The sequence below is a fragment of the Pestalotiopsis fici genome, assembly GCF_000516985.1.
Source record: "Pestalotiopsis fici W106-1 unplaced genomic scaffold PFICI_Scf_6, whole genome shotgun sequence".
NCBI lineage: Eukaryota > Fungi > Ascomycota > Sordariomycetes > Amphisphaeriales > Sporocadaceae > Pestalotiopsis > Pestalotiopsis fici.
The window spans coordinates 2,305,361-2,329,980 of record NW_006917096.1 but is presented as its reverse complement, the minus strand read 5'-3'; the positions used below and the strand labels follow the sequence as shown (position 1 = coordinate 2,329,980).

Genomic DNA, 24,620 nt, shown 5'->3' with positions numbered 1-24,620 from the left:
AGGTAGACATACCGAGACCAACCCCCTTTGGGGACAGCATGAGAAAGATCAACCATGCCGCCAATACCAGGGCGCGCTGGGCTTTGGTGAGCGGCTCATGCTCTACTGCATGGCCGAATAATGCACATAGTAGACATACATTAGGGCACAGCCATAACAGCCAGCTGGGCCAGGGACGGCAGAGACGGGCGACGATGCCGCAAGGTTGGTGGGCGAGACAGGAAAGGGTAAAGGTGACTAGAACTTTTTGCACGAATTTAGTGCAGCAAAGTCTAGGTACCGCGTACCTACCGCCCACTACTACGTAGGTACTATTACCGCTTCCAGCACTGGTTGTCAGATTTCCCGCTCAAGCTGTCTGAGTTTGTACTTATCTATCATCTAGATCAACACGGTTATCTCACGAAAGCTCCTCACTTGCTTGACTAGGGAGAGAGATGAAAGAGCTTTTCTCGAAGATTTTCGACCCTACCACCAATGTTTTCCATAGAGTGCAGAGTCATATACTCTGTAGGTAACAACAACAAGCATCTTGCAGCATGTGCCCGTCTCTGTGCTGCTTTCTTCCGCGCCGCGGTTGCGGACACCCCCGCCAACGACCAGGGATCCCATCCATCCACCACGAATCGTCATATCCGGGCGCACGGGGTATTATTGCGCTGCATTAAGAATCATGGATCTCTCTCGCGCACGTAGAATTGCACAGTGGAGGGTTCATCCAAGCGACGGACGGCAAGGACTAGTGCTAGACATTGGACGTTTGAACTTGGACCCTCGGTTGGCTGGGGACCGATGGATGGGTCTTTTTTTTCATCTGAAGTGATACATTCGTTGATTGACTGATTGATTCATTCATTCCTCGACACCTATGACGGAAGTCAACCCGTAGCTGGTAGAGTTGACAAGAGATTTGGGGAGCTAGATTGGACCTACAGAACTACTGCTTCGTACCCAAAGCGCACTCAATGGCCGATCCCTTATCTGACTCGTGCGACCTTTGCTGCAACCTCCCGCCTGCTGGGTCTCGATTCCTGCCCATGGTGGCGCGATCCTCGCTCGCTACCAATTCAACGGTACATTCATTGCTTGACCGTGGGAGGGATGCACAGGGAGCAGCTTTGACTTCTGCAGCGTGTATGTATGTGCAAACCAACACTCCTAGTGGGCATAAATGCGGTGTAGGCGAATCCTCTCAACGTGCCCATGCATGCAACGTTTAGAAGCTTCATTGCAACACTCAAGAAGGAAGGAGTTTGCAATGGCACACACACACGCATACACAAAGCACAATTACGCTCGCTCGCACGCACTCGAGGTCTCATGTCGCTTACAAATGATTGATGCGAGACTTCCTATCTGCTTGGTAATTTTGTACATTGAGAGTGTCTGTGGTATTTTCAAGGGCCTTTTCCCGTCGTTCTCTTCTCGCTCAATGACCATCTATCCCCTGCGCGCAGCGACCTTAGGCAGAAAGCGAGGTGGGATGTTTGGGTGCTCTGGAGATCTCAATGGATCAGTCATCAGAAGCCTTCATCCAGTCAAAATTTGTGCGTAAAACATAGAGCTACAAATACAATGCTACTAGCAATCTATGAGGGTCAGTAATAAATTACACCAACCCGTGGTGACCAGCCGGCAAATTCAAAGACCCTATCGCTTTGACATTTTTGCTACAATATCCTGTTACGACGATCTTCATACCCGCACCACCGCTCGGCTGGGCATTGCTTAGAAAATCTAGCACAGGACGAGCTCTAAATTGCCAATGCGACAAAGTAAACAGCAACGGCACGGGTTCGAGGACCACCGCATATTCAAGCTCTGGTCATTGCCCATGGTGCATCATTCCACGCCCTGAGTGAAGGAATGCCGGAATGTGCATCAATTTCTGACGTCTAATCCTCGCATCTGGTGTATAATTGATTGGGATTGGACAATGTGCAGCTTGGATCTATGTCACTTGAGCATTCCGGCCGCCCACCGAGCACTCCTTCAGGATCCAATCAATCGCACAGAATCATCCTGCAAAAGCGTATACATATGCACAATGCTGCAGCCGTCGGTCTTGTGAGTAAAAGGTAGGTAGGTAGTAGACGTCCTCTGTGTTCCTTGAAACCCCACTGGCCGTGTCGTCTACTACATACATACCACCCGATCTTTTGAGTGCTCGAGCGCGGCAAGCATAAAACAAGCGTATTCGCGATACGCACGATTGTGATTTGCTGGCATAGAGCAGAGCACTGCACTGCACTGACCGACTCGGCCGATTGCTGATCACGTTGACACTTTTGGCATTGCCATTCATTGATTGGGCGAACAATGACAGAATCCTACTCATCTGGGAGTAGGTAGGTATGTAGGTATACCTAGTATACCCTACGTAGATCACCACGACGCGGTGCCCGCCGACAGGTGATGCATTGCGCTAAAGAAAGAAAGAAAAAGTCCAGAAAACCCTCTTCGGTGATCATTCTTAATCGGGTATTTCATAGAGACAAAATGCACCAATTCTAGGCTTTGCCAAGCTGGGGGGATTGACCAATGCATGTATTCATTGGGACAAAGCTGCACGTGGGAAGGAATCCACCGGCAGATCTCGGACGGGGACCAGGCGTGGGATGGATGGGGGAGAGGCAGATTTCCGATTAGTTCCAACTTTGAACTCTTTTTTAGAGCTTCTCCTCACTGCCCCCAAGAGAGGCCAATATTGAGGGGATTCGAGAGTCATGACACCTTTCCGGTGGATATACTCCTGCCGTCTCACACAAAACTTTTTAAAGGGGAGGGAGGGGAGAGGGGAAAAAATATTCTAGAGTTTTTCTCCGCATTTTTGTGTGCAAGTGTAGAGCTTCCGTCCTTTTTGGGCATCTTGCAGCAACCGAACGCTTAATCTGGCGACCGAGACTACAATTTGCGAGTCGTGCTGCATCAATGGTTTGCTACTCGTTCCACGCACCCATTCAGTTGCCCTAATGCTAGTCTGTGCAGCTTATAGGAGGGACGGAAACTGGACACTATCATGAAAGTCCAACGTCTCGAGGGCTCCAAAACTAGGATGACTCAAATCCCTTACATTGTCTATACAAGTCAGATACAAAATAACGCATCATTGACATGTTCATCGGCAGGGAGAAGACGTCAACGCCTGAAGACAAAGTAGAGCCCTGTGAAGCATAGGTCGGCCCTATCTTCTTTGCTCCGCGACGACGCATTGAAACTCTCGCGGTGAATCATACATATAGTCCGGGTGGCGTTATGAAACCAGGCATTCCCTGCAAGCAACGAGGCCATCATCGCATCACTCAAGCCATCATGATGAATAGATCACTGCACACTAGCCCAAAATCAACAATCATTGCAGTAGGTTGCTTATTGCAGACTCGAGACCTACAGAGTATTGCAACTTGGCTATGCAGGTCTTTGAAAATTCAGATGAGTATACAGATTTGCTTATCGTGCATTACGATTATCAACATCCTAGTTTCTATTTTGACCCCAAAATGAGAGCTAAAACACCAAGTAGTCCCAGCCTATTGTTTACGCAGTATAATACATATTGATAATGGTACAACAATCCAATGAAATTTGAAGACTATTACAAACGTCAGCAAACTCTATTCAATGTTATTGCAAAGATGTCTATTCCCCCCCGTGCCAGATATGGTTATCTCTGGCTCTCTACCTTTGAAGCGACAAAAATTTGCGATACAAGAGCTTAGGGATCTCATCAGCAAGCCTTCCAATTTCCCATCAAAAACAACTGGTTTTAATCAGCTTGTCACTTTGCCAGTCCATCTGCAGAGAATCATGACTTGGCGCATGCCCACATTGTACGTGGTTCATGCATTGAGCGCCGATGAGCCGCTGCAGAGGTAAGACCACCTGGAGTCGGAGAATTGATTTCTCGCGTGATTTTCCCCCGATGCCTTGTGTTGGCGGCAGTGATTTTCCTCGGGGCTGAACTCTATTCTCTTTGCAGTCCAACCTTTAAATAGAGTAATTTCGGCCGGGTCAGGTCCACACCCGTTCGGGAACAACAAAGGTGCGCGATCCTTCGCGATAGGTTTACTCATTGTTTGTGAAAGCAGGAGGCGTCTACCGTTAATGTACGCGGTGCTGACCATGAACCTTGAATCGATCTTTATTCTTCGCCAATGCTGTCCAAAAGTGCCTATAGCCAAGACATGTTTGGGTACCCTTGAGTCTGGGTATATTCCTGCATGGTTGAATACTAGTCCTTGTTTTGAGACATGCGTTGGCCTCGGTCAATGTTTTGGGATATGCTGCCGGTCATTTATATTCCCATTGTTTGTATACCAGCGACTTCTAACTGCATCGGACGTATATCAGGACCCGACCGCTGAAGCTCATATGTTGAAACACTCTTGACCGACCATGAAGATGCGGTTTGTGGACATGCTACCACATCCTTGAAGTGGAGTATGGAAGTCAAATCACGATAATGACAGCTTCAAGCTTTGAGACAGGATAGTCTTCTGTTTTGGTAAAGAAAACAGGCTTAGTCGACATAATTTTGTATATTGAGGAAGACCACAATATTCCCTGGAGGCTTACGGATCTAGCAGATGAATACCCATGCATCTGGCAATGAACCCAAGCGCATCGACGACCAGGCAACAATTGTGAAACCGGATAATCTTAGTACTGAAGTAGTTGGTACAATTGTTATAGTCATTTCACTCCGGCTTATGGGGAGATGTATGGTTTTGAGGTACTAGGCGCCGACGAGCATCTTAGACAGAAGTCCACGAGAATACAACATAATACTCGTCCACCACACCAGGATTCATTTTCGTTCTGGTTGTCGAGCTTTACAAGCAGGAATCCACTTTTACAAAACAGTCGCCGAGCAAAAGCGAAGAAATCAAGACGGCCCAGATTTCTCGGTTGTGTGGATAAAAGAAAGAAGTATATGCATTTTAAGCAAGTGAGGCAAAAGCTTATCAATTGATCCCAATGGCTGCCAGAATGACTTCATCGATTGGAAGTTATATCAGTGATGGTGATGCCTCTGAAGATTGAATAGAGATTGCTTCAGATATTGTTTGGGCTTTCACGAGATACTGAAAATGCGCAATGCTTCCTCAGGAGGAATTGATAAGGAAGACTGCTGACCGAGGGGATTGTTCACTACTGCATATGTGATTATGAGAGCCCTGAAAACAGCTCCCGAGTTCTCCTTCGTTGCTGCAAATCAGAGTTAGACTACTCGTACCATTTACCTGTAACTCTGAGGTACATTTCGAATGACCAGCTTTTTCCACGTCACTCAGTAAATATACATCTCAGCTACCATTTCACTATCATGGAAAGAGAGGTTTGGACGTAGTAGAAGATGAGCGAGCCGTAATACGCATGTATTCAAATTGATGACTGAAATTAGAAGGGGTGGAAGGAAGACCTAACGCCGTCCAAACAGCCCAATACCTTTCGTCGGGATCCAGCTTCAAACAAGAAAACCTACCAGAAAAATTACAAATCACAGACCGTGAGCACAAGAGCCAATTTGTCGACAGAATTTCTATGACATTCGAATACGAGCTTCGTTTGGCCATGGATGTTTGGCCCGCTCTATTCGATGACAACTTGGAGTATGGAGGCGACAGTGGTAAAGCCTGATCCAGGTTGTTTGCTGTAATATTATAGCATGTGACAATCCCTCAAGATGGAGAAGATGGTCATGGCTCTTTGTGTCAATGTTTCAAATCAGAAAAGCGGTGAGGGCGTTTGGATTTGACAACAATTGAAGTCCTTTACTGGCAGAACCGTGGTGGCAATGTCTCTACAAGTTTGGTTGAATGTAGTCGAATGATGTCTTCACGGGTAATCACTTTGATCGGAAAGCCTGGACAAGAACATCATGCAAACAGATATGTGCTTTTTAATTGGCTAACCCATGATTTTCATATATGATATCTCATTCTTAGCGTGGTGTTGGCCTTTGGCGTTCCAGGTTCAGTTGCCAACAACTGAAACTACGGCAATGTGCAGAATATGATAGCGTAAGACAAAACATCGCTTGTAGGCTTTGGAAGTTGCGGCAATGATGATTGGCTTGATGCTCATCAATCAAGGCTCCGAGCATGTCAAACAATCATATTTGACGCATGCTCAGACAGTTTGCAAAGACTTGGAACATGCTTAGATTGCAAACAAAGAATATTTCGCAACACATAGCAAACGTCCAATCTGGTTGCTACTGAAACTATTCAGAATAGTTATGGGAAATGGCATGAGGCATGGTAATCAACCTATGGGATGCCATCCAGGACTATGCAGGGATGCATGTATTAGGAGCAGAATGTGATATCAGTTGTGAGAGTAATTGGAAGAGTCGTCGATCACAAAGAATGAAAGAGCCTTTGCCGATTTTCCGCCAAACAACTCAGAAATTACAAACGGAATACTCCAGCGCTGACATGATTTGAGGGTTTAGTCCTGGCTATCCACTGTTTTCAATCCTTTCATCCTGTGTTCTTTACCTTGGTACTTTGAGCAGAGCTTTTGCTATAAGTACGGCTGCATCTCTCTAGTTTTTTCAACTCTTCTCTCTCACGAGTTTCTCAGCTTCGCATAGTTCACCCCTACACCTGTACAAATATAATTGTAAATCACGTCTTCGATCATCATCTCATCAGTTGTTTTTTCATTCAATATTTTGATGTTCCACTGGCAGCTGAAAATGCCTAACAAGCACTGATTTCGATTAATTTTTGATCCAACTGAGGCAAATTCAGGTGGCACGACTGTGTCATTTTCCATCGCCTAAAGAGTCAAAAGCAATCTTGAACATGGTGGCGTACGACCTGGGCCACGGCCGAGATGACGCCATATTCTAAACCCTCGTCAAAATCTTTGCGATAAGTTCCCCTTGCCGCTATCAGGTATCGGGGGACGATGCACTCCAGCTCCACGGTTCTCAAGGATACATTCCCAAGCAACCAGGACCAAGCCCCTCTCCAAGTCCAAGATGCAGAACACCAACCACAATTTCCAGCTCTACATCCGGAGCCCCCCTCCGCACACCGTCGGCCATTGTACGAATGCCAATACAAAGGATATGAGGCAGACCTTGATCTTGCTCGGCATGCCGGAGCTCACCGCGACCTCGGTCACCCCAAATGAAGCAAAGGCGATCTTAAACATGGTCTCGTACGGCCTGGCGGCCACTTGAATAATAAAGGTCACATTAATATATACCTGGATGTACGTGCCCATATGCGCTCCATTATCCCATTTCTCTCTAACGTTGACAGGACCTGGTAATATTCCTGGATAGCAAAGCCGAGCTCAGAGACAGGATAACCGATAGACACGGTAGTCAAGAACAACCTGAGCGTGCCACCAGAAGCACCCGAGGCAGCCACGCTCTCCGCCAGGCTGGGATGAAGAAAAGCCAGTATCTTTCCTCCTCATGGCCGTTTGTGAGATCTTTGTATCCAAACAGACCTGCCGTGCAAGAGATGGCGTCTTCCCCAATGTAGGCAAGTACCACACTCACCGTTTTTCAACGTATGCAGAGGACTGTGAAGACGATATGGGATTAGCTGACCTGTTTTCTTCAACTGAATAGAACATTGGATGGCCATGCTATGATGTGACATCGGAAAGGTTAATGTCATGTCCACCAATAGAGCAGTAAGTTTTTCACACAGCTTTTATTACCTATCCCATTACCTCCATGCACAACCTGGAAAATTTATCCCCATATCTGGAAGACACATGAGCATCTCCCACGAGGCCGAAGCTGCAGCGAACAAGATACTGACTGCATCAACTTCTACTCCAGCATGGCTGGGTAGGCTAGCACCGGGGAGGGAATCAGCTCGTAATGGTATCGTAATGGGTACGCCTGAACCAGGAGATTATCGTATGTATAAACAGATCTTCTGTCTTTAACAGGATTCGGCGGTTCTCTCTCAAATCGACAAGGTGCGAACAAGATGCTCGGCGGATAAGGGGCCAGCTCGCGAGATGCGCGTGTGGGAATGGAACCGAACGAATCCGAGCCAGGTAGGCCGCCAGTTATCTTTAGCATCAACCCTGACCACGGGATTCTGACTAATCCGTGAGCCTGTACTAGGCGAACACATGAAATCATGATATGAGTATCAACATCTGACAGGATGAGTTGATCCTCACCCGGGAGAAGAGTCTGGGCGCATTAGCCTGAGATTCCCAACGACAAAGTCGGTCCCATTCCATTACGGTGTAAGTCCATACCCATGATCTTCATGATGTTGCAACCAATCTAACATGTTACCAGAGATAATGGACCAAACCAAGCAGAGCAGCATCAACCTTCAGACCCCGATTCTACCACCTCTCGAAACCTGAGGCTCGAGCCTAACGCTCGAACTGGGGTTCTTGCAAGGCCTTCTTTCACCACAGACTCGAAAGGATGTTGAAGAAATACACGAAGATAGAGGTATTGGGATCAACAACGACCACAGCTCGTCCGGCTCCTTGATAGTGAGTAGCCCTCTGTCGAAGCACGACATGTCGGTCATCGACAACGCCATGAGCATCCTCGCACAGCGAGGGCCAAGGTAGCATGGCGAAGAAGCGCCATCCCAGTGTTGGATGTGGTCCAGATGGACACGCAGTCCATAAGGGTCATCCGCAGCAGGAGACCTTGGCAATCTCTGCTCCTTACGTGTGCCCACCTCTGGTGTGGCATGGTCCAGCGGGCCAAGGAAACGTCACGTACTCGGCTGGGCCCGTCATGGGAGTCGGCTCTGATCCCTCATATTTGCGTTCACAAAAACGCCTAATGTATTGGGAACCTGGTTATATTCTCGTGGGAAAACTAAACATGGAGGGGACGACTTCCACCCGCGAGCACCGGCGTGAATACTGGCTAGTTCGCCTGAAGCCGAGAGCGATGAGCAGAGCAGTGGAACTGCTCTGACGCTATCGACGTTCGCTCCTGTAAGTCTTCAGCCCGTCTTCAGTGGCTGATAAATGCCGCGACCAATGTGGCTATTATCCACGGAAGGTATGGTTGTTTTGACACCCACGGGCGACGACATCAGAGATGGAGCGAGCTCCTCGGGCAAGATAACAGTTACCCAACCGAAATGTTGCAATTATGAGGCTTTATTGAAGTTTTCGGTGCGGATGGGAACGACATGAATGGTAGCTACATCGCCGTCTTTGTTCCGCTCTAATCGTTTGCGCGCACAAATCGCAATGCCATGATGAGGACGTTTCATCATAGGCTGCCAATCCACGTATCCGAACGTCGGGGTCAATCTTTGGTGCCGCCACAAGCTCATTCGCAGAGCTGCTGAGGTACTATCAGAGTGGACGAGCGATTCTCTGCCAATGAACCAGGCTGTTCTCGATGGTTCGCAACGGTAAGCGACCTTGATGAACACATGGCAGAAGATCATCGCCAAGACCTCGACGATTTGCAACAGTACTGGGATCACTACCTCAAATGTCCCTACGGAAGCGACAGAAAAGCCTCAGTGTAGTTGACTGCTTTCTTCAACATATGCGCAACAAGAAACTATTATTTGGAAACATAAGAATCAATTCTACGCGTGGAGGACGACACGAGATGTTCGTATTTGGGTTGAAGCAATTTTGATGGAAATCATGATGACGGAGACTCAACTAGAGATACTTGGTAGACACGTACATCATTCTCAACCTTGGCGCCTAGCCTCGACGCAGTCGAACCTGAATTCTGTTTTGACAAGTGATATTTGAGCATATCATTGGTCCGATTCGCAATCAGTATTGTGACTTTGCTGGTGTTGCAACCAAGGAGCTATCATTGCACCTTCAACTGAGCGACTTTGAATTTATCCGGTGACAGTGGGGGTCCGTCGATAACTTCATCTTGCGGCTAATATCCAACAGACTCATGGCTGTCGTCTCTGGCAATCTACAAGATAAGAATGCAGCATCGTGCCCGGGTCATTGTTAAAACGAGTGGTCGGGAAGGTTTCCGAGAGCAAGCAACCCGCGTGAACCAAACCCTCGGACGGGCGGCACCTTGAGGCTTTTCTTGGAAGAATTCCAAGATCGCAAGATCTGGTAAAGTCTTGGCTATCCAAACAAATACTTGTCCAAAGACCCCTACCATGTCGTGTTACCAATGCCAGGATGATCTAATTATACAAACTGCATAGCATCAGCCTGGTTGCGGGCGGCCGACCATATACTTGATTTTTGACTGCACCTGGTCAACTTCTCAAGAGATGGAGAACGCGCGAAAGTGCAAGAAGGTCTAGTCGCAACTTCATCAAGATATATGCAGTAATCCAAAGGTTAGAAGAAATGGAGTTGGCATAGGGATTTGGCGTGCAATTCAAAGTGTTGTTAAAATGATGTTGTGCTTGACTGTTGGCTGCCCGGGAAATGGTTCCAAATAGGTGCCAAAGGATAGATGAAAACACCCTCTTCCAAGATAGCAAGCGGCCGGCAGCGCAAACTCCAAGATAACATTGATGGATGCGTGCGCTCACCACGCATCATATCATTCATCGAGTATGAGATCTTGAGGCTATTATATGCCGTTCACAATCTCGAACGTGTTGCATTCGGCAGGGAAAGCGGCTCGGCGGAGTACGGTAGATAGATTGCAAGGAATCTAGGTGCCGAATTAACATGAATGTTCCCAAGAAAGGATGGTGCAATCAAACTGCGGGCCGTGTAAATGTTGAAATAAAGTTTCGAAATTTTCTGGGCATCACACTTGTGAGGCCATTGTGCACATGCGATTGGGTTTCGCATCAACGCCCAAGAAGAGGAAGAAAAAGACAGAGGTGACATGCCTCCTTATCTAACCCTCCGAGTTTGCATCTGCTTGATTAAGACAAGAAACGTGGGGAACTTTACAATTTAACTCGTGTTTCCAGCAGGTGATCAGCTCGGAGTCGGTTGCCTAGTTGCGTAAGCGCCGCAGTTACAGATTAAACACCCTATAACGGTGCATGATGGCGCTGACCAATGAGGCCGCAGATTGCAGTATAGTCGCACGGCATTGTAATTATCAGCAAACCTGGTAGGCTGGGGGTCAGATTGGATACTATTGCGTCAGGGACCACCCCAAATAGGACATTATGGTATTGCTCCGTGTCTGACCTTCTGCAATGGTGCACAACTGGATATCGCTACGTGGAGCGCAGATGACAACATGTAAATGTGCTCAGGTGTTGCGACAAGATTGTTGCTCTAGGCGCGACGAAAGCATTTTACGCTCGACATGCTGAGTCCTTCTCATCTGGTGTTTCTTTAGTTGTGAACGTTGCGAGTTTGTTGAGTTGATGACGCGCAGGTTCATAGCGGTCTGTTTCTCAGCTTGTTTCATCACCATCATCTCAATGCTTGGCATTTGAAGAACACATTCGTTGCACAAGACAAGATCAGACGAGATGGTGTGGCCTGGGGGATATCTCGCAGTCTCATTGGCGCTGGCAGCGCAAGTGGCCGTGGTTCTGGGCGAGTTGCCCAATTGTCCATATCTGGGTCCCGTATTTCCAAAACCTACAAACCTAGCATCGTCGGATACCATTGCTCAGGCGGTGGCGAATCTCAACTCTGCATTCGCCGGGTATACGAATGATCCCGCCAATAATCCGAATCAGACGTCTTGGTCTGTTCAACTCTTCTCAACCTCGGACGATGGCGACCAACCAGTATGGGAGAATTACCACACGGCTCCAAACGTAAATACTTCCTGGGTCAGCGTCGTCGATGGAAACACGATATATCGGCTGGGAAGTGTAACCAAGATCTTTACAATTTTGACGTTTCTTGTCGAGGCAGGAGACAAGCATTGGAACGCACCAATCACGGACTATCTCCCCAGGCTTGCTCAATTGGCAAAGGAGGGCGATTCAGACTTTGATGCCATCACAAATGTGGACTGGAGTGAAGTCACGCTGGGAGGTCTGGCCAGCCAAATGTCGGGCATCATTAGGGACTATGCGATCATGGGAGAGCTGACGCAAGAGAACAACCAGACATTGCTCATGTCCCAAGGTTTCCCCCCGGCCCCGCTGGCTCTAGTACCGCCGTGTGGCGAGTTCTATCTATGTTCACGAGATCGTAAGTACTTGCTTGAGCTGAGGAAAATCCGAAAGAGTGAGCAGAGTGCAGAACTGACCATGATCAAGAATTAATGGACGGCCTCAAACTCGTACCGCCGTCCTGGGCCCCGTACACGACACCAGGGTATAGTAACCTGGGCTACCAGCTCTTGGCATATGCGCTTGAGAATATCACCGGAAGGTCCTTTGAAGACATGCTTGACAATGATATTATCAAGCCTTTGGGCCTCAACCATACCTTCTACACAATGCCGCCCAGTGGCATGCCAGGAATTGTACCAAAGGGTAATAATTGGGGATGGGCCTTTAGCCTGGGGGAGGCAAGTCCGTACGTCTGACACCCTTCTCATTCATGAAACTGAAAATCGTGAGAAATTGCGTCTTTTGATCAGGACTGTGAGTGGAGCTGACTTTGTGCCTGCAGCACTGGAAACATGTACGCCTCCGTCTCGGACCTGTCATCCCTCGGCCGCGCCATCTTTCGGTCTACACTGCTCTCACGAGCGACGACACGTAGGTGGCTGCAACCGGCAGCGCTCACATCAGAGCTGGTGGCCAGCGTTGGGTATCCGTGGGGCATTCGTCGCATCCAGCTCGGAACGGGCACGAACCGGGTGGTCGACTCGTACGGCAAGGCGGGCAGCATCAATGCATATCAGTCCCTCTTGGTCCTGCTGCCCGACTACGACGTTGGCATCTCGGCGCTGCTGGCGGGCACCTGGCCAGGCAATGCCAACTGGGATATGGCGGACTTGATTGGCGGCATCATGCTCCCGGCCCTCGAGGAGACGGCACGACTGCAGGCAGATGCCGCCTACGCGGGAACTTATGAGCTCTCCTCGGAGACGGACCCCGCCTCGGGCTTGACAAACAGTAGCATAGTGCTCAGCACGGACAGCTCACGGCCGGGCCTCGGGGTGGAGAGCTGGGTCAGCAATGGTACGGACATGATTCCGATTGCGGTGCGGTACACGCTCAACTACAACGTCACGGCCCCGGCGATCCGGCTGTATCCGACGGGGTTGGAGTCCAGGACCGACGGCAACTCTACCAAAAAGGTTGCTTGGAAGGCTGTGGTCGAAAATCTGGACGCAACGGATGAAACAGGAAAGATGTTTAGCACGGATTGCGGCTCCTGGGTGAGCCAGACCGCGGCCGTCTACGCAGACATGCCGCTGGATCAGTTTGTGTTCACCATTGGCGAGGACGGAAAGGCGACGCAGATCAAGAACTTGGCATTGCGGGCCGAGTTGGACAGGACTGGTTGAAGCACAAGATGGGAAGGTCAGACTTGTACATAAATCCCAAATGACTTATAGATTTCTGATGGCGGTGCGTGGATCGTCTTGTCTCTTGCTTGTTTGATGCAACTATTTCTCTGGCAGAACCCATTCCTTGCATTGCGTCATTACTCCTGCTTTGCCAGTATGTATGTAGATGAACGACTTCCGTGGTGCCTTGGTAAGTACTGGCAGTAATAAAACCACGATTTTACGAACACTTGGTGCAAGTCATTTCGTTCAAGCATCCGATGTCGTCGAGGGCAAGACTCGTGACAAGTCAACAACCTTCGTTCAGTGGTGCAGACCGATATGAACTAGCTAGGCAATCAGTGACCTTTGTCCACACGGGTGTTGGACAGTCAGTCGGATATCGGCAGAGCTCAGCAAATCGAGCCGAATCACCACGTTCGTAACAAAATGGCATTGCCGGCTCAAATTACCTGACAATCATCATGACCTACCTCTTTAGGACACCACTGCAGGTAATAAGATGCATTTCTACTGGTCATGGAATATGTAGTCATGCATGAAGAGTCTGAGTGCAGAAGATGCAAGCTGTGCAACTACGAATAAGTCGGGCTGTGGCGTGCCGATTCAAGGTCCGTCCAAAATCACCGGCTAAGATGTTTACCGGTTTGCCACTCGTTGCGGGTATCACTGGTAGCAATAACGGACATCTTTAGGGAACGACGAAGGGAGGGAAAAAAAAAAAAATTAAAATAAAAGAAAAGGTCGGTCGATCATTGACAATTCCTAGTAGTCTTAGTAATTGGACTTGCTTCAGTCTAGGCGCAATTGTTAATATTGACGTCGTTTTTTTTCGCATGTGAGTTGCTCACCGAGGACGGCGGCCGATGGCTATCATTATCCTGCGCTTGAGTAATAGTGTTACTGTTATCAGTCAAACGTCGGCCCGTGTCCGTGTCATCGGACCTCGAGTGTCCAAGTTGCATTTTTTTGGGGGGGAAAAGCATTGATGAAAAACTGGCTGGACTGGACTCTGCTCAGTGCTATGTGACACCCCGACATTAGCGCTCTCGCAGTACGGCCAATGACGAGCAGAAATCATTTCAATTTCATGTAGATACCCTATGCACATCGGCAGGTATTTCCAGATATTGCCGCCAGGCTGACCACCCAAGGACGATCATGTTCTTATACTACAAACTTCTCCAGGTGCTGCTTGGCAATCCCTTGCTTGACATTGACTGACGAGTTTTCCCCAAGCCCTGGAGGTCAATGGGGTTGTAGCCGATTGCCCGCAATGGATACCCGCGTTGGTACTAAGGATTCGTGGGGGTCACCGTAAGAAGGAGCTCCTCCGGGCGGGCAGCAAGCCCACAGGCCCCTAAAGGGGCACACTGAGAGACTGAAGTTGGGCTGAAAAGGTCCACTAAATCTTTGGGCTCAGTGCGCATCGCAATGGTCCCGCTTGCTGAGGCCTCTCTTGCGCAAATGAAACCGCCTAATGCGAGAGCGCTGTGGGATCCACGTCCGAAGGCGGAGCCAGCGATGGATTTTTCTCTGTACTGTAGTTGTCGAATCCTCGGGAATAAAAACCACGCCCTGCGCCCTCTCACACCGTCTCGAGGGTTGCTGGGACCGTGTAAAACCTGCAATGGTCGTGCATCATAGCTGCTGGTCAGGAGACGCCCGTCATTAAGGAAAGGGAGAAGATCAAAACCATCATATCACTCACACTCCTATCTACTACATGTTTACCATCTTCCCCAAAGAGACAAGAAGGATCTTGTACGAAGCAGAAGAGAAAGAGAGAAAAGAACCAAAAGAACAATGGCCTCTCACAACAGTGATCCCATGCATCTGTCTGAAAAGAATGATGTGACTGTGCATAATTCCTACGGAGCAGGACCTTCTTCCATTGCCTCAACCGACAATGGCTCACACTCAGACGAAGAGGACGACTCCATCCACGGGCGGCCATCGCAGGAGATTCAACGACAGACAACGAGGAAATCCAGGATGAGTGAAAAGTCCAATACGCGGGCGTCCGGGGACCTGAGGAGAACGGCCAGCAATACTCTGAACAATGTCCTGTCCCGCCTCTCGACCAGAATCCGGGATGAACCACCGCCACCTCCGGACGGTGGCCTCAGAGCCTGGACACAGGTCGCTTGCGGATTCTTGGTGATCTTTACGACCTGGGGTTATGTGAACGCCTTTGGTGCTTTTCAGAATTACTACACTGGAGTCTTGCCCGTGTCGGCATCGGCCATATCGTGGATCGGTTCCGTACAGATCTTCCTGAGTCTGTCACTCGGCGTCCTCACTGGACGACTACTGGATGCCGGCTTCTTCTATCCGACCTTTATTGTTGGATCCACGATTCAGATTCTCGGCGTCTTCCTCATGAGTATATCGACGAAATACTGGCAACTCATGCTGACCCAGGGCGTCCTCACCGGATTGGGAAATGGAATCTTCTTCACGCCCACCTTGGCCATGATTACCACCTACTTTGACAAGAGACGAGGCATAGCCGTGGGACTCGTAACAACCGGAAACTCTCTGGGAGGAGCCATATACCCAGTCATTGCTCGACAACTTCTTCCTCAGGTGGGATTTGGATGGACGGCCAGAGTCCTAGGCTTCATTAATCTGGCATGTCTACTTGTTGCTCTGGCGTTCTTGAAGCCTCGATTGCCACCGCGGAAATCAGGACCGCTGGTTGATGTGACTGCCCTCAAGGATCCCGTGTTTCTTGCTTTCACCTTTGCTATCTTTTTCGCCATGTGGGCAAACTATTATACCTTTTACTACGTAAGTGCTCTCCTTTCATTGTACTCTGTACTGTTATTCTTCCTCAAAAAGAAGAATTATAAGAAATAATTATGTAAATCCAACTCACCTCTCTCGTCCAGATTGGTTCTTACGGCAGAGAAACTTTGGGACTCTCCTACTCATCGTCAACCATCCTTACCATTATCATCAACGCAGTCGGCATACCGATGCGACTTCTCGTGCCCCTGATCGCCGACCGCATTGGGCCAGTCAATGTCCAGGTGCCCATTCTCTTTATATGGACAATCGTAGCCTTTACCTGGCTGGCCGTGCACGACATTACCGGCTATTACATCTTTGCCTGCTTCTTTGGCGCCGCCTCGGGAGCGACGCAGTCGTTGATTCCCACGAGTCTGGCGAGCCTCACGCCCAAGCTCAGCATGGTCGGTGCACGAATTGGTATGGGCTTTGGCATCGTATCGGTCGCGTCACTAACGGGGCCGCCGCTGGGAGGAGCGCTGCAGAGTGCCGATGGGGGATCCTTTGTTGCACCCGAGATCTGGGTAGCCTGCGTCATGGCTGTTGCATTCTGCCTGGTGATTACCGCGCGCGTCAAGAAGGCTGGGTGGGTACTGAAAATGAGGTGTTGAGCGGACTGTCGTCGATGGGCTCGTATATAAAAAAAAAAAGAGAATGGTGGGGGGTTCCTTTGGAGACGTCTCGACCAACGAGGCAACTTGATAATAATGATGTGGGGAAATAGGCAGGCAATAATCTTGTTGGCATTTAGACTTAATGTTAGTATTCGTCAGAAATTAGTATCTTATCAAGTAGGCACATGAAAATAGGGTTATTATTATTATCAAATCTATGCATGACATAGTTGGCTATTTTTGAAATGCACTATTCCATATACCATGCAGATCTTTTTCACCCTTGTGATTGACACGGGAGTGAATCTCGGGATCTAGATCCAGTCCTCGCGTCTTCGCGAGTTTGAATGCAGGCACAATGCCAAGTCCTAGTCTTGATTCGATGCTGTGCACTGTGGAGAGTGATATTCAAATACACGTGCACTGTATGGCAGAGTAAATGACTTGTCTTGAGCTTACTCGTTTGGAGAAGCTCGACGCTGGGATTATACTGCACTATACCCGCCAAGCTACAGGCGGAAGAGGCACAGCTGGAGAAAAAAGGTATACCATTGACTGCCGAGAATATATCCCTTCTCCACGATCGACTGGGGTCGCATGAGCACCGAAGTGTAGCGCGAGAGCGCGAACTCGCGAAATTCGCCTCACGGACATTTCAGAAAGGAACGGCGGTAAGGAGACACGACGAGGCAAGACGACGGGAGCGCCACGAAAGAAGGCAGACAAGAATATCACGGCGTTCCCCAGAGTGAGGCTCACTGCCGATTTTCAGTGCCGGAGCCTAAGCCCTCTTAGCGGCCGGTCCTCCACAAAACAAGCGAACCCATCGTGATGAACACGGCCAATGATGGTGCGTGCAATGACGCTTTCCTCGTAGCGGAACTGCCAGCACGCTAATTCTCTCCAAGATGCGGGGAGAAAATGCTAAGCGTGGAATTGTTCCTCTTCATCAAACCAGGTGGGCACGAGACCGGCTGCAAGGCAAGACGAGTCGGAACCCGAAGAAGGATTCAAAAAGGTCGGCTTGAACCCTGGGAATTTTATCTCGGGGGATTCCATTGAGAGGCCACAAGCCTAGCTTTCCGATTCTTCCTCTTCTTCTCTTTCCCTTTCTCTCCACCATTTTCACCATTGAATGGGTCTTGGGAAATAATCACGCATCAGAGATTTCCTTCAAGCTGAAAAAAGGTCTAAACCTCGGTTTTGAGCATAGCAGCAGCTGCTATTCAGGCCTGCACTTTTATTAGTCGGTCGCACTAGCACCGCTGCGGTTGGTTACATACTATTCGGCGAATTATCGTCGTCATGGCTGTGATTCACCTGCTCGCATCGCCCTGGACGTTGGCACTGGCACCCGTCGCACTGGTGCTGTACTACCTCGTTCCCTACTTCTTCACCTTTGGCAAACTTCGGGGCATCCCCGCTCCGTTCCCGGCTCAATTCTCCAACCTATGGCTGCTCTCCGTGTGTCGGCGCGGCGGCAACCGTTATGAGGTTGTGGATGAGTTGCACAAGAAGCTTGGCACCGTGGTCCGCATCCAGCCAAACCACGTCAGCATTGCCGACGATGCCGCCATCCAGGCCATTTACGGCCACGGCAACGGTTTCTTGAAGTCCGAGTTTTACGACGCCTTTGTCTCGATCCGCCGTGGTCTCTTCAACACTAGAGACCGCGCCGAGCACACTCGCAAGCGCAAGATTGTGTCTCACACCTTTGCTCCCAAGTCTATTGGCCAGTTTGAGCCATATATCCATGGAAACTTGGAGACTTTTGTCAAGAAATGGGATGAGCTCGCCAAGCAGCAGCGCCGATCTGATGGTTACGCTCACATTGAATGTCTTTCTTGGTTCAAGTAAGGATTTACATCTCTCTTGAATTTCCAATGTACTCAAATGACTAACAATGGATATGTAGTTACGTGGCTTTTGATACCATTGGTGACCTTGCCTTTGGTGCGCCTTTTGGAATGCTCGAGGCCGGAGCTGATATTGCCGAGATTCGCTCTTCTCCTGATGCACCTCCCTCGTACGCACCCGCCGTCGAGATTCTCAACCGTCGCGGTGAAGTCTCAGCAGCCCTGGGAATATTGCCCGACTTGAAGCCCTACGCAGCATGGATCCCCGACCCCTTCTTCAGCCAGGGTGCCGAAGCAGTTCAGAACCTTGCCGGAATCGCCATTGCTCGTGTCAAGAACCGATTGGAAAACCCGCCTCCGATTGAACGCAAGGATCTTTTGGCCCGTCTGCAGGAGGGCCGCGACGAGAAGGGCCAACCCCTCGGTATCGAGGAGCTGACTGCCGAGGCCCTGACACAGCTCATTGCCGGATCGGATACTACTAGCAACTCTTCCTGCGCCTTGCTCTTCCATGTTGCCAGAACTCCCGGTGTCCTGCAAAAGCTGCAGGCCGAACTCGATGCCGCCATTCCCAACGAAGTCAATGTGCCCTCTTACGATATGGTCCGAAACCTGCCCTATATGGAGCGGGTTATCAATGAGACCCTGCGCCACCACTCGACTTCCGGCATTGGACTACCGCGTCAAATTCCCTATGACGGCAAGGGTGTACACCTGAATGGCCACTACTTCCCGCCTGGCACCGTCCTGAGCGTCCCAACCTACACGATTCACCATTCCACGGAGATCTGGGGTCCTGATGCCATGGAGTTCAACCCCGACAGATGGGAGAACGTTACCGATCGCCAGAAGAACGCCTTCATTCCCTTCAGCTATGGACCTCGTGCTTGTGTTGGCAGGAATGTCGCCGAGATGGAAATGAAGATGATTGTGGCTACATGGGCTCGCAGATACGACGTCTACCTCAGACAGGACTACATGGATACTCGTGAGGGTTTCCTGAGAAAGCCCGTGGAATTGAACATTGGTATCAAGATTCGGGATTCTCTGCAGTAAGATAACAACATGGGTATTTCGTGGATCTGGGAAAAAGGGCACATTTTTTGTATGAATAGCTCATGAACGAAATCTACAACATGCGACGTTGCTTTTGTCCGTCTTTTTCCAATTTCTTGATTTCGTGCCAATACCAAATCCAGCCAGCAGCCGCAAGAACAACTACGCACCCTTGAAATACACCGCTTGTAACCAGCGCCGGTCGATACACTGGTGCATCCTCGGCCCGGAAGACGACACTGCTGATAATACCGCCGAGATTTTGCATGCCAGAGATCAACCCCAGTGTAGTCGCCCGGGCAGAGCGCGACGCAATATTGCTCGAAACCCACGCCGGCACCAGCACAGCCGAGGTAAATGTGCCAAACGTGATGAGAAATGTGCAAAAGTAGCCGACGCCGACGAGCCGCGTCAGATCCAGCGTGCCGAGCAGGATAAAGCCCAGCATGGCGACCACGGTGCTGAGGATGATGAACGGTGCGCGCCTTCGCAGCCGGTCCGAGAGGGCGCACACGGTGACGATGAAGACGGCGCCCGACAAGTTTGGCGCAATCGTGTACAGGTTGGCCCTGACGGTGTCGCCGGCGGCGAGTCGCTTGATCATGGTGGGCAGGAAATTGGGTACCGAGGCACACGCTACACCGTACGATAGCGCCATGGCGGCAAAGAACCATGTCTCGCCCTGGGCCAGGGGCAGGAGGGTCGATCGCCAGGAAAAGACCTCGGCTTCGAGCTGTGCTGACGCGGCGGCCCTCTCCCGGGCAATGACCCGATCGCTGGCGTTAAAGTACTGGGATGTCTCGACGGATCGTGGCAGCAGGAGGAATGCGACGATTGCTAGAAATATTGTCATGCTGCCTTCGATGATGAAAAGGTATTGCCAATTCTAAAAAGCCAGTGGATTATAAGCTGATTATGCTCGAGATGAAATGATTCTAAGAGCAGCAGACATATTGGGACCAGCAAGAGACGTACATGTAATGGCTTGTCTTTCCACTGAAAGACACTCCAAGCAATCAACCCGCTAAACGCATTTGCGACAAAGCCCATGGCATAAAAGAGACCGATGCGCTTGGCCACCTCGGTGGGGGTATAAAAGAGAGTGAGATAATAGACGGCAGAGGGGAAGAATCCGGCCTCGACGACGCCGAGGCAGACGCGCGCCGCCAAGAGCCCCCCAAACCCCGTCACGGCCGCCGACGCGGCCGAGATGGCGCCCCAGGCCAGCATCAGCGCCGGGATCACGACGGCGGGCGACAGCCGCCGCGCCGCAATGGTCAGCGGCACATTGAGGGTCCCGTAGGGTATGTAGAACAGGATGAGGACCAGCGAGTACTGGTTCCCCTGCAGTCCCAGGTCCGCTTCTAGGTTTGCCGTCTTGGCGTTGCCCAGGTTGGCCCGGTCGAGCGAGTGCGTAAAATAGATGATGGCTGGATACCAGGATGAATCAGCATGGCTTTTGATGATTTTTGGTTCTTCAAAGGTATCAACTCACCAAGGAGAGGCAGCACGATGAGATCAAGCTTCCATAAGAAGCGTCGCTCCGCTACTGTGTCGATATCCGACGGCCCAACCTGCTCCATGAGGCTGGGATCTATAGACACATCATGGGCCGGCCCAGCTTTACCATCTGGCGATTCCGGTCTCATTGCCATCATCAGGCCTATTTGCACGTGATACTGAGGCCTCTATTATTCTCGTCAATATCACACGAGCTTCCGGATAATATATGTGTCATGGTGGGGTGAGTATCTGAGGAATTTGTCCAAAGAAATATGCCGATCATCGGGGAGCCCTTCCGGATAAGAGAGGAGTCATACGTGGGATGCGACCGAATCATTTAGCTTCCTTCCGCTTTGGAGTCGTTCCCACTACGGTGGGTTTATCCCCGGCCGAGATACCCGGTTTGATCTTATAGTCGAGCGGCCAATACCTGAGCGTTTCCTGTTATCTACGCCAGAGTCTCCAGTGAACCAATCAGCAACATGCGATAAACGTCCCGCAGCTATTGAAGATGTATTCCAGGAGTTTGCAAAAGAGTCCTATTAGATTCCTCTTGCAAGTCATTTGGTAGATATTTGCTTGGACATCATTTTCATGTAAGGGTACGAGGATATGCTGCCGTTCTCAATCGGACGTCGCTAGAGTGTATTGTTCTATGCAAAGGTAACTTGATATCTCGTCTATTAAGAAACTTAGGGATTGTCTTGATTTCAACCCCTTTGTACTGCTCAGTGCGATGGATGCGTCTTGTTCAAATCCCGAAACTCTCCTCTGAAGGCCTCGGGGCCCCGCTGCTTCCACTCGGCAACAAAGCTCTGGACCTCTGTAGCAATCTTTGTCGGGTTGAAACCAAAATACTCGTACGCCTCGGCACCGGGGAGCGAGTGACCGAACCGGTCGGTGCTCATGGAGTAGCCCGCATCGGCGTAGCGCTCCCAGCCCATGGCCGCGTAGGCCTCTATGGCGACGCGCGGGATGCCCGCACGGTACTGCAGGACCTGGGCCTTGTACTCCAGGTTCTGCTTCTCAAAGAGACGGTGGCAAGGGAAACTGACGACGCGGGCCTTGACCCCTTGCTGCTTGAGGACGTTTCGCGCCTCGACGGCAAAAACCATTTCGGCGCCCACGCCAATCAAGGTGACGTCGGCGTCTTGCTCCTCGATCAAGACGTAGGCGCCCTTGAGTACGCCCTCGCGCGAGGAGTGCTGGGGGTACTGTTGCAAGTTTTGTCGGGACAGCGAGATGATTGTCGGTGTTTCCCTAGCCGAGAGCGCGGCGATGAAGGCACCGGCCGTCTCCTCACTGTCGCAAGGTCTGATGTATTGGAGGTTCGGCATGGCGCGGTAGAGTGCCGCAAGCTCGATGGGCTGGTGAGTTGGGCCATCCTCGCCAGTACCAATACTGTCATGGGTAGCAATGTGAATACTCTGCAGCCGTTGAAGCGCACCCATGCGGACGCCGGGAGCAGCGTACTATTAACATGGTTAGATGTGGGGTGACCAAAATAGGATGGCTCGAGAGATACTCACAATATAGAACATGAAGAACGATGATGTGACTGGCAGAATTGTACCCTTGTTGAAGGCTGCTAGACCATTGGAAATCGATGCCATGGCGTGCTCACGGACACCCCAATGGATATAGCGGCCAGTGTATTCGCCCGAAATACCACATGATGGTCGAAGATCAGGCTATTAAAGTTGTTAGCTTTATACTCACAACGGTTGTACTCCGCACTTTCAACCACATACATTTTGAAAATCAACCTTGCCATTCCATGCCATGTTGACAGACGGCGACAAGTCGGCCGTGCCAACCATGAAGTTGTTGAGCTTTGCAGCTAGGGGGTTGCAGACGAGTCCTGCCGACTTCCTCGACGGTGTAGGCGTCGTAGGGAAGTCCTCCTTCTTGGGAATGATATCGGCCCAGTCCTTTGGGAAGTCTCCCCGCACACGACAGGCAAACTCGGCCGCGAGCTCAGGGTATTCTTTGCTGTAGGCCGAGACCACCTGATCCCACTCGGCCTCAAACTGACGTCCCTGGCCCCTCACGGATGCAAAGTAGTCGTATACCTCTTGGGGGATGTGGAAGAATTGCTGCGCGTCGAAACCCGAATTCTTCTTGATGTTAGCCACGTCCTCGGGGCCAAAGGCAGCGCCGTGCGCCTTGGCGTCGCCCGCAACCTTGCTGCCGATGCCAATGACTGTGCGAATATTGATAAAGACGGGCCTGTCCGTGCTGGCCCGCGCCTCGACGAGGGCCGACACGATACCCTCAACGTCGTGGTTTCCGTCGAGCACGTCGATGACCTTCCAGCCGCACGCCACCATTTTGGCATTGACATCTTCCGTGTTGGTGAGATCCACGGAGCCGTCGCAGGTGATTTGGTTGTTGTCGTAGACGACAATCAGGTTGTTGAGCCGGAAATGGCCGGCAAGAGAGATGGCTTCGAGTCCTACTCCCTCTTGTAAACAGGCATCCCCAATCATACACCATGTCTTGTTGTTGACCAGCTCGAAACCGGGCTTATTATATGTTGCGGCCAGGTGCTTTGTGGCCATGGCCAATCCGACCGCGTTTGCGATACCTTGGCCCAAAGGACCTGTCGTCACCTCGATGCCTTCGTGTTCGATTTCAGGGTGTCCGGGGCAAAGAGAGTCGGTGCGTTTCGAGTGATATGATTTCAACTGGTCAATGGTCATGTTCTTGTATCCCACTAAATGCATGAAACTATACTGCCATAGACAGCAGTGACCTGAAGATATGATAGATGCGTTAGACATCGCGGCTGTACTACTAGATTGACGTGAACCTACCATTCGATAGCACAAATCTGTCGCGGTTGAAGAAGTTTGGATTTTCTGGAGAATATCGCATCACATATTTCCACAATGCCACACCAATGGCAGCCATGCCCATGGCGCTCCTATCAGTCGCACGGAAATGGTCAGCTTCTTGTCGTCGCAGCCCGACTATGTATATGATAGCTCTATAACATACCCTGGATGGCCGCCCTTGAACTGCTCACATAGGTCTGCGATGAGGCATCTGAACGTTCGGAGCAACAGGCTCGTCTTTTCATTGTCCTTGAGCTCCAAGGTAGAAATGTCGGCCGTCTTTTGGCTCTCAGAGCCGGAGAGCGTGAGCGGCAGATGCTCGACAGTGCTCGCTGGAATCGTCACCGAGGCCATTGTGAATAATTTGGACACAGTGGGTATTAAGAAGCTCTTGTCTACGGAAACGTTGAGCTGCTCTTCTTCATTTCAAATACTTCTTCATACGATATGCGTCTTCCAAATCTTGCCCGAGCGGAGGGAAGAGCATAGTATATTCCACGAGAACTAGATTGGTCGCGGCACAACTGTTACTGGCCAAGTCGCACCCAGCTCAATTTAGGATGACCCTACAGGTATGATCCACCCCAAGCGGTAGCACCTAGCA

The 24,620-nt window shown here is 50.3% G+C and overlaps 5 protein-coding genes across 5 annotated transcripts; 3 read left to right on the top strand and 2 right to left on the bottom strand.

Moving 5' to 3' along the window:
• Positions 1-11,408: 11,408 nt before the first annotated feature.
• Positions 11,409-13,354, top strand: PFICI_09164 (uncharacterized protein; the record flags this gene model as incomplete). Its single annotated transcript, XM_007837745.1, has 3 exons — positions 11,409-12,084; positions 12,153-12,414; positions 12,511-13,354. The coding sequence occupies 3 exons, from the start codon at positions 11,409-11,411 to the stop codon at positions 13,352-13,354; spliced, it is 1,782 nt and encodes a 593-aa protein (XP_007835936.1).
• Positions 13,355-15,163: 1,809 nt separating this feature from the next.
• On the top strand, positions 15,164-16,761 carry PFICI_09163 (uncharacterized protein; the record flags this gene model as incomplete). Its single annotated transcript, XM_007837744.1, has 2 exons — positions 15,164-16,150; positions 16,252-16,761. The coding sequence occupies 2 exons, from the start codon at positions 15,164-15,166 to the stop codon at positions 16,759-16,761; spliced, it is 1,497 nt and encodes a 498-aa protein (XP_007835935.1).
• Positions 16,762-18,069: 1,308 nt separating this feature from the next.
• On the top strand, positions 18,070-19,676 carry PFICI_09162 (Benzoate 4-monooxygenase; the record flags this gene model as incomplete). The annotated part of the gene is made up of 2 exons (XM_007837743.1): positions 18,070-18,617; positions 18,680-19,676. 2 exons carry the CDS (start codon positions 18,070-18,072, stop codon positions 19,674-19,676), a joined length of 1,545 nt encoding a protein of 514 aa, XP_007835934.1.
• A 73-nt stretch (positions 19,677-19,749) lies between these two features.
• PFICI_09161 (uncharacterized protein) lies at positions 19,750-21,325 on the bottom strand (the record flags this gene model as incomplete). The annotated part of the gene is made up of 3 exons (XM_007837742.1): positions 19,750-20,562; positions 20,652-21,106; positions 21,172-21,325. The coding sequence occupies 3 exons, from the start codon at positions 21,323-21,325 to the stop codon at positions 19,750-19,752; spliced, it is 1,422 nt and encodes a 473-aa protein (XP_007835933.1).
• A 582-nt stretch (positions 21,326-21,907) lies between these two features.
• Positions 21,908-24,370, bottom strand: PFICI_09160 (Dihydroxyacetone synthase; the record flags this gene model as incomplete). Its single annotated transcript, XM_007837741.1, has 5 exons — positions 21,908-22,651; positions 22,709-22,870; positions 22,931-23,934; positions 23,996-24,105; positions 24,180-24,370. The coding sequence occupies 5 exons, from the start codon at positions 24,368-24,370 to the stop codon at positions 21,908-21,910; spliced, it is 2,211 nt and encodes a 736-aa protein (XP_007835932.1).
• Positions 24,371-24,620: the final 250 nt, after the last annotated feature.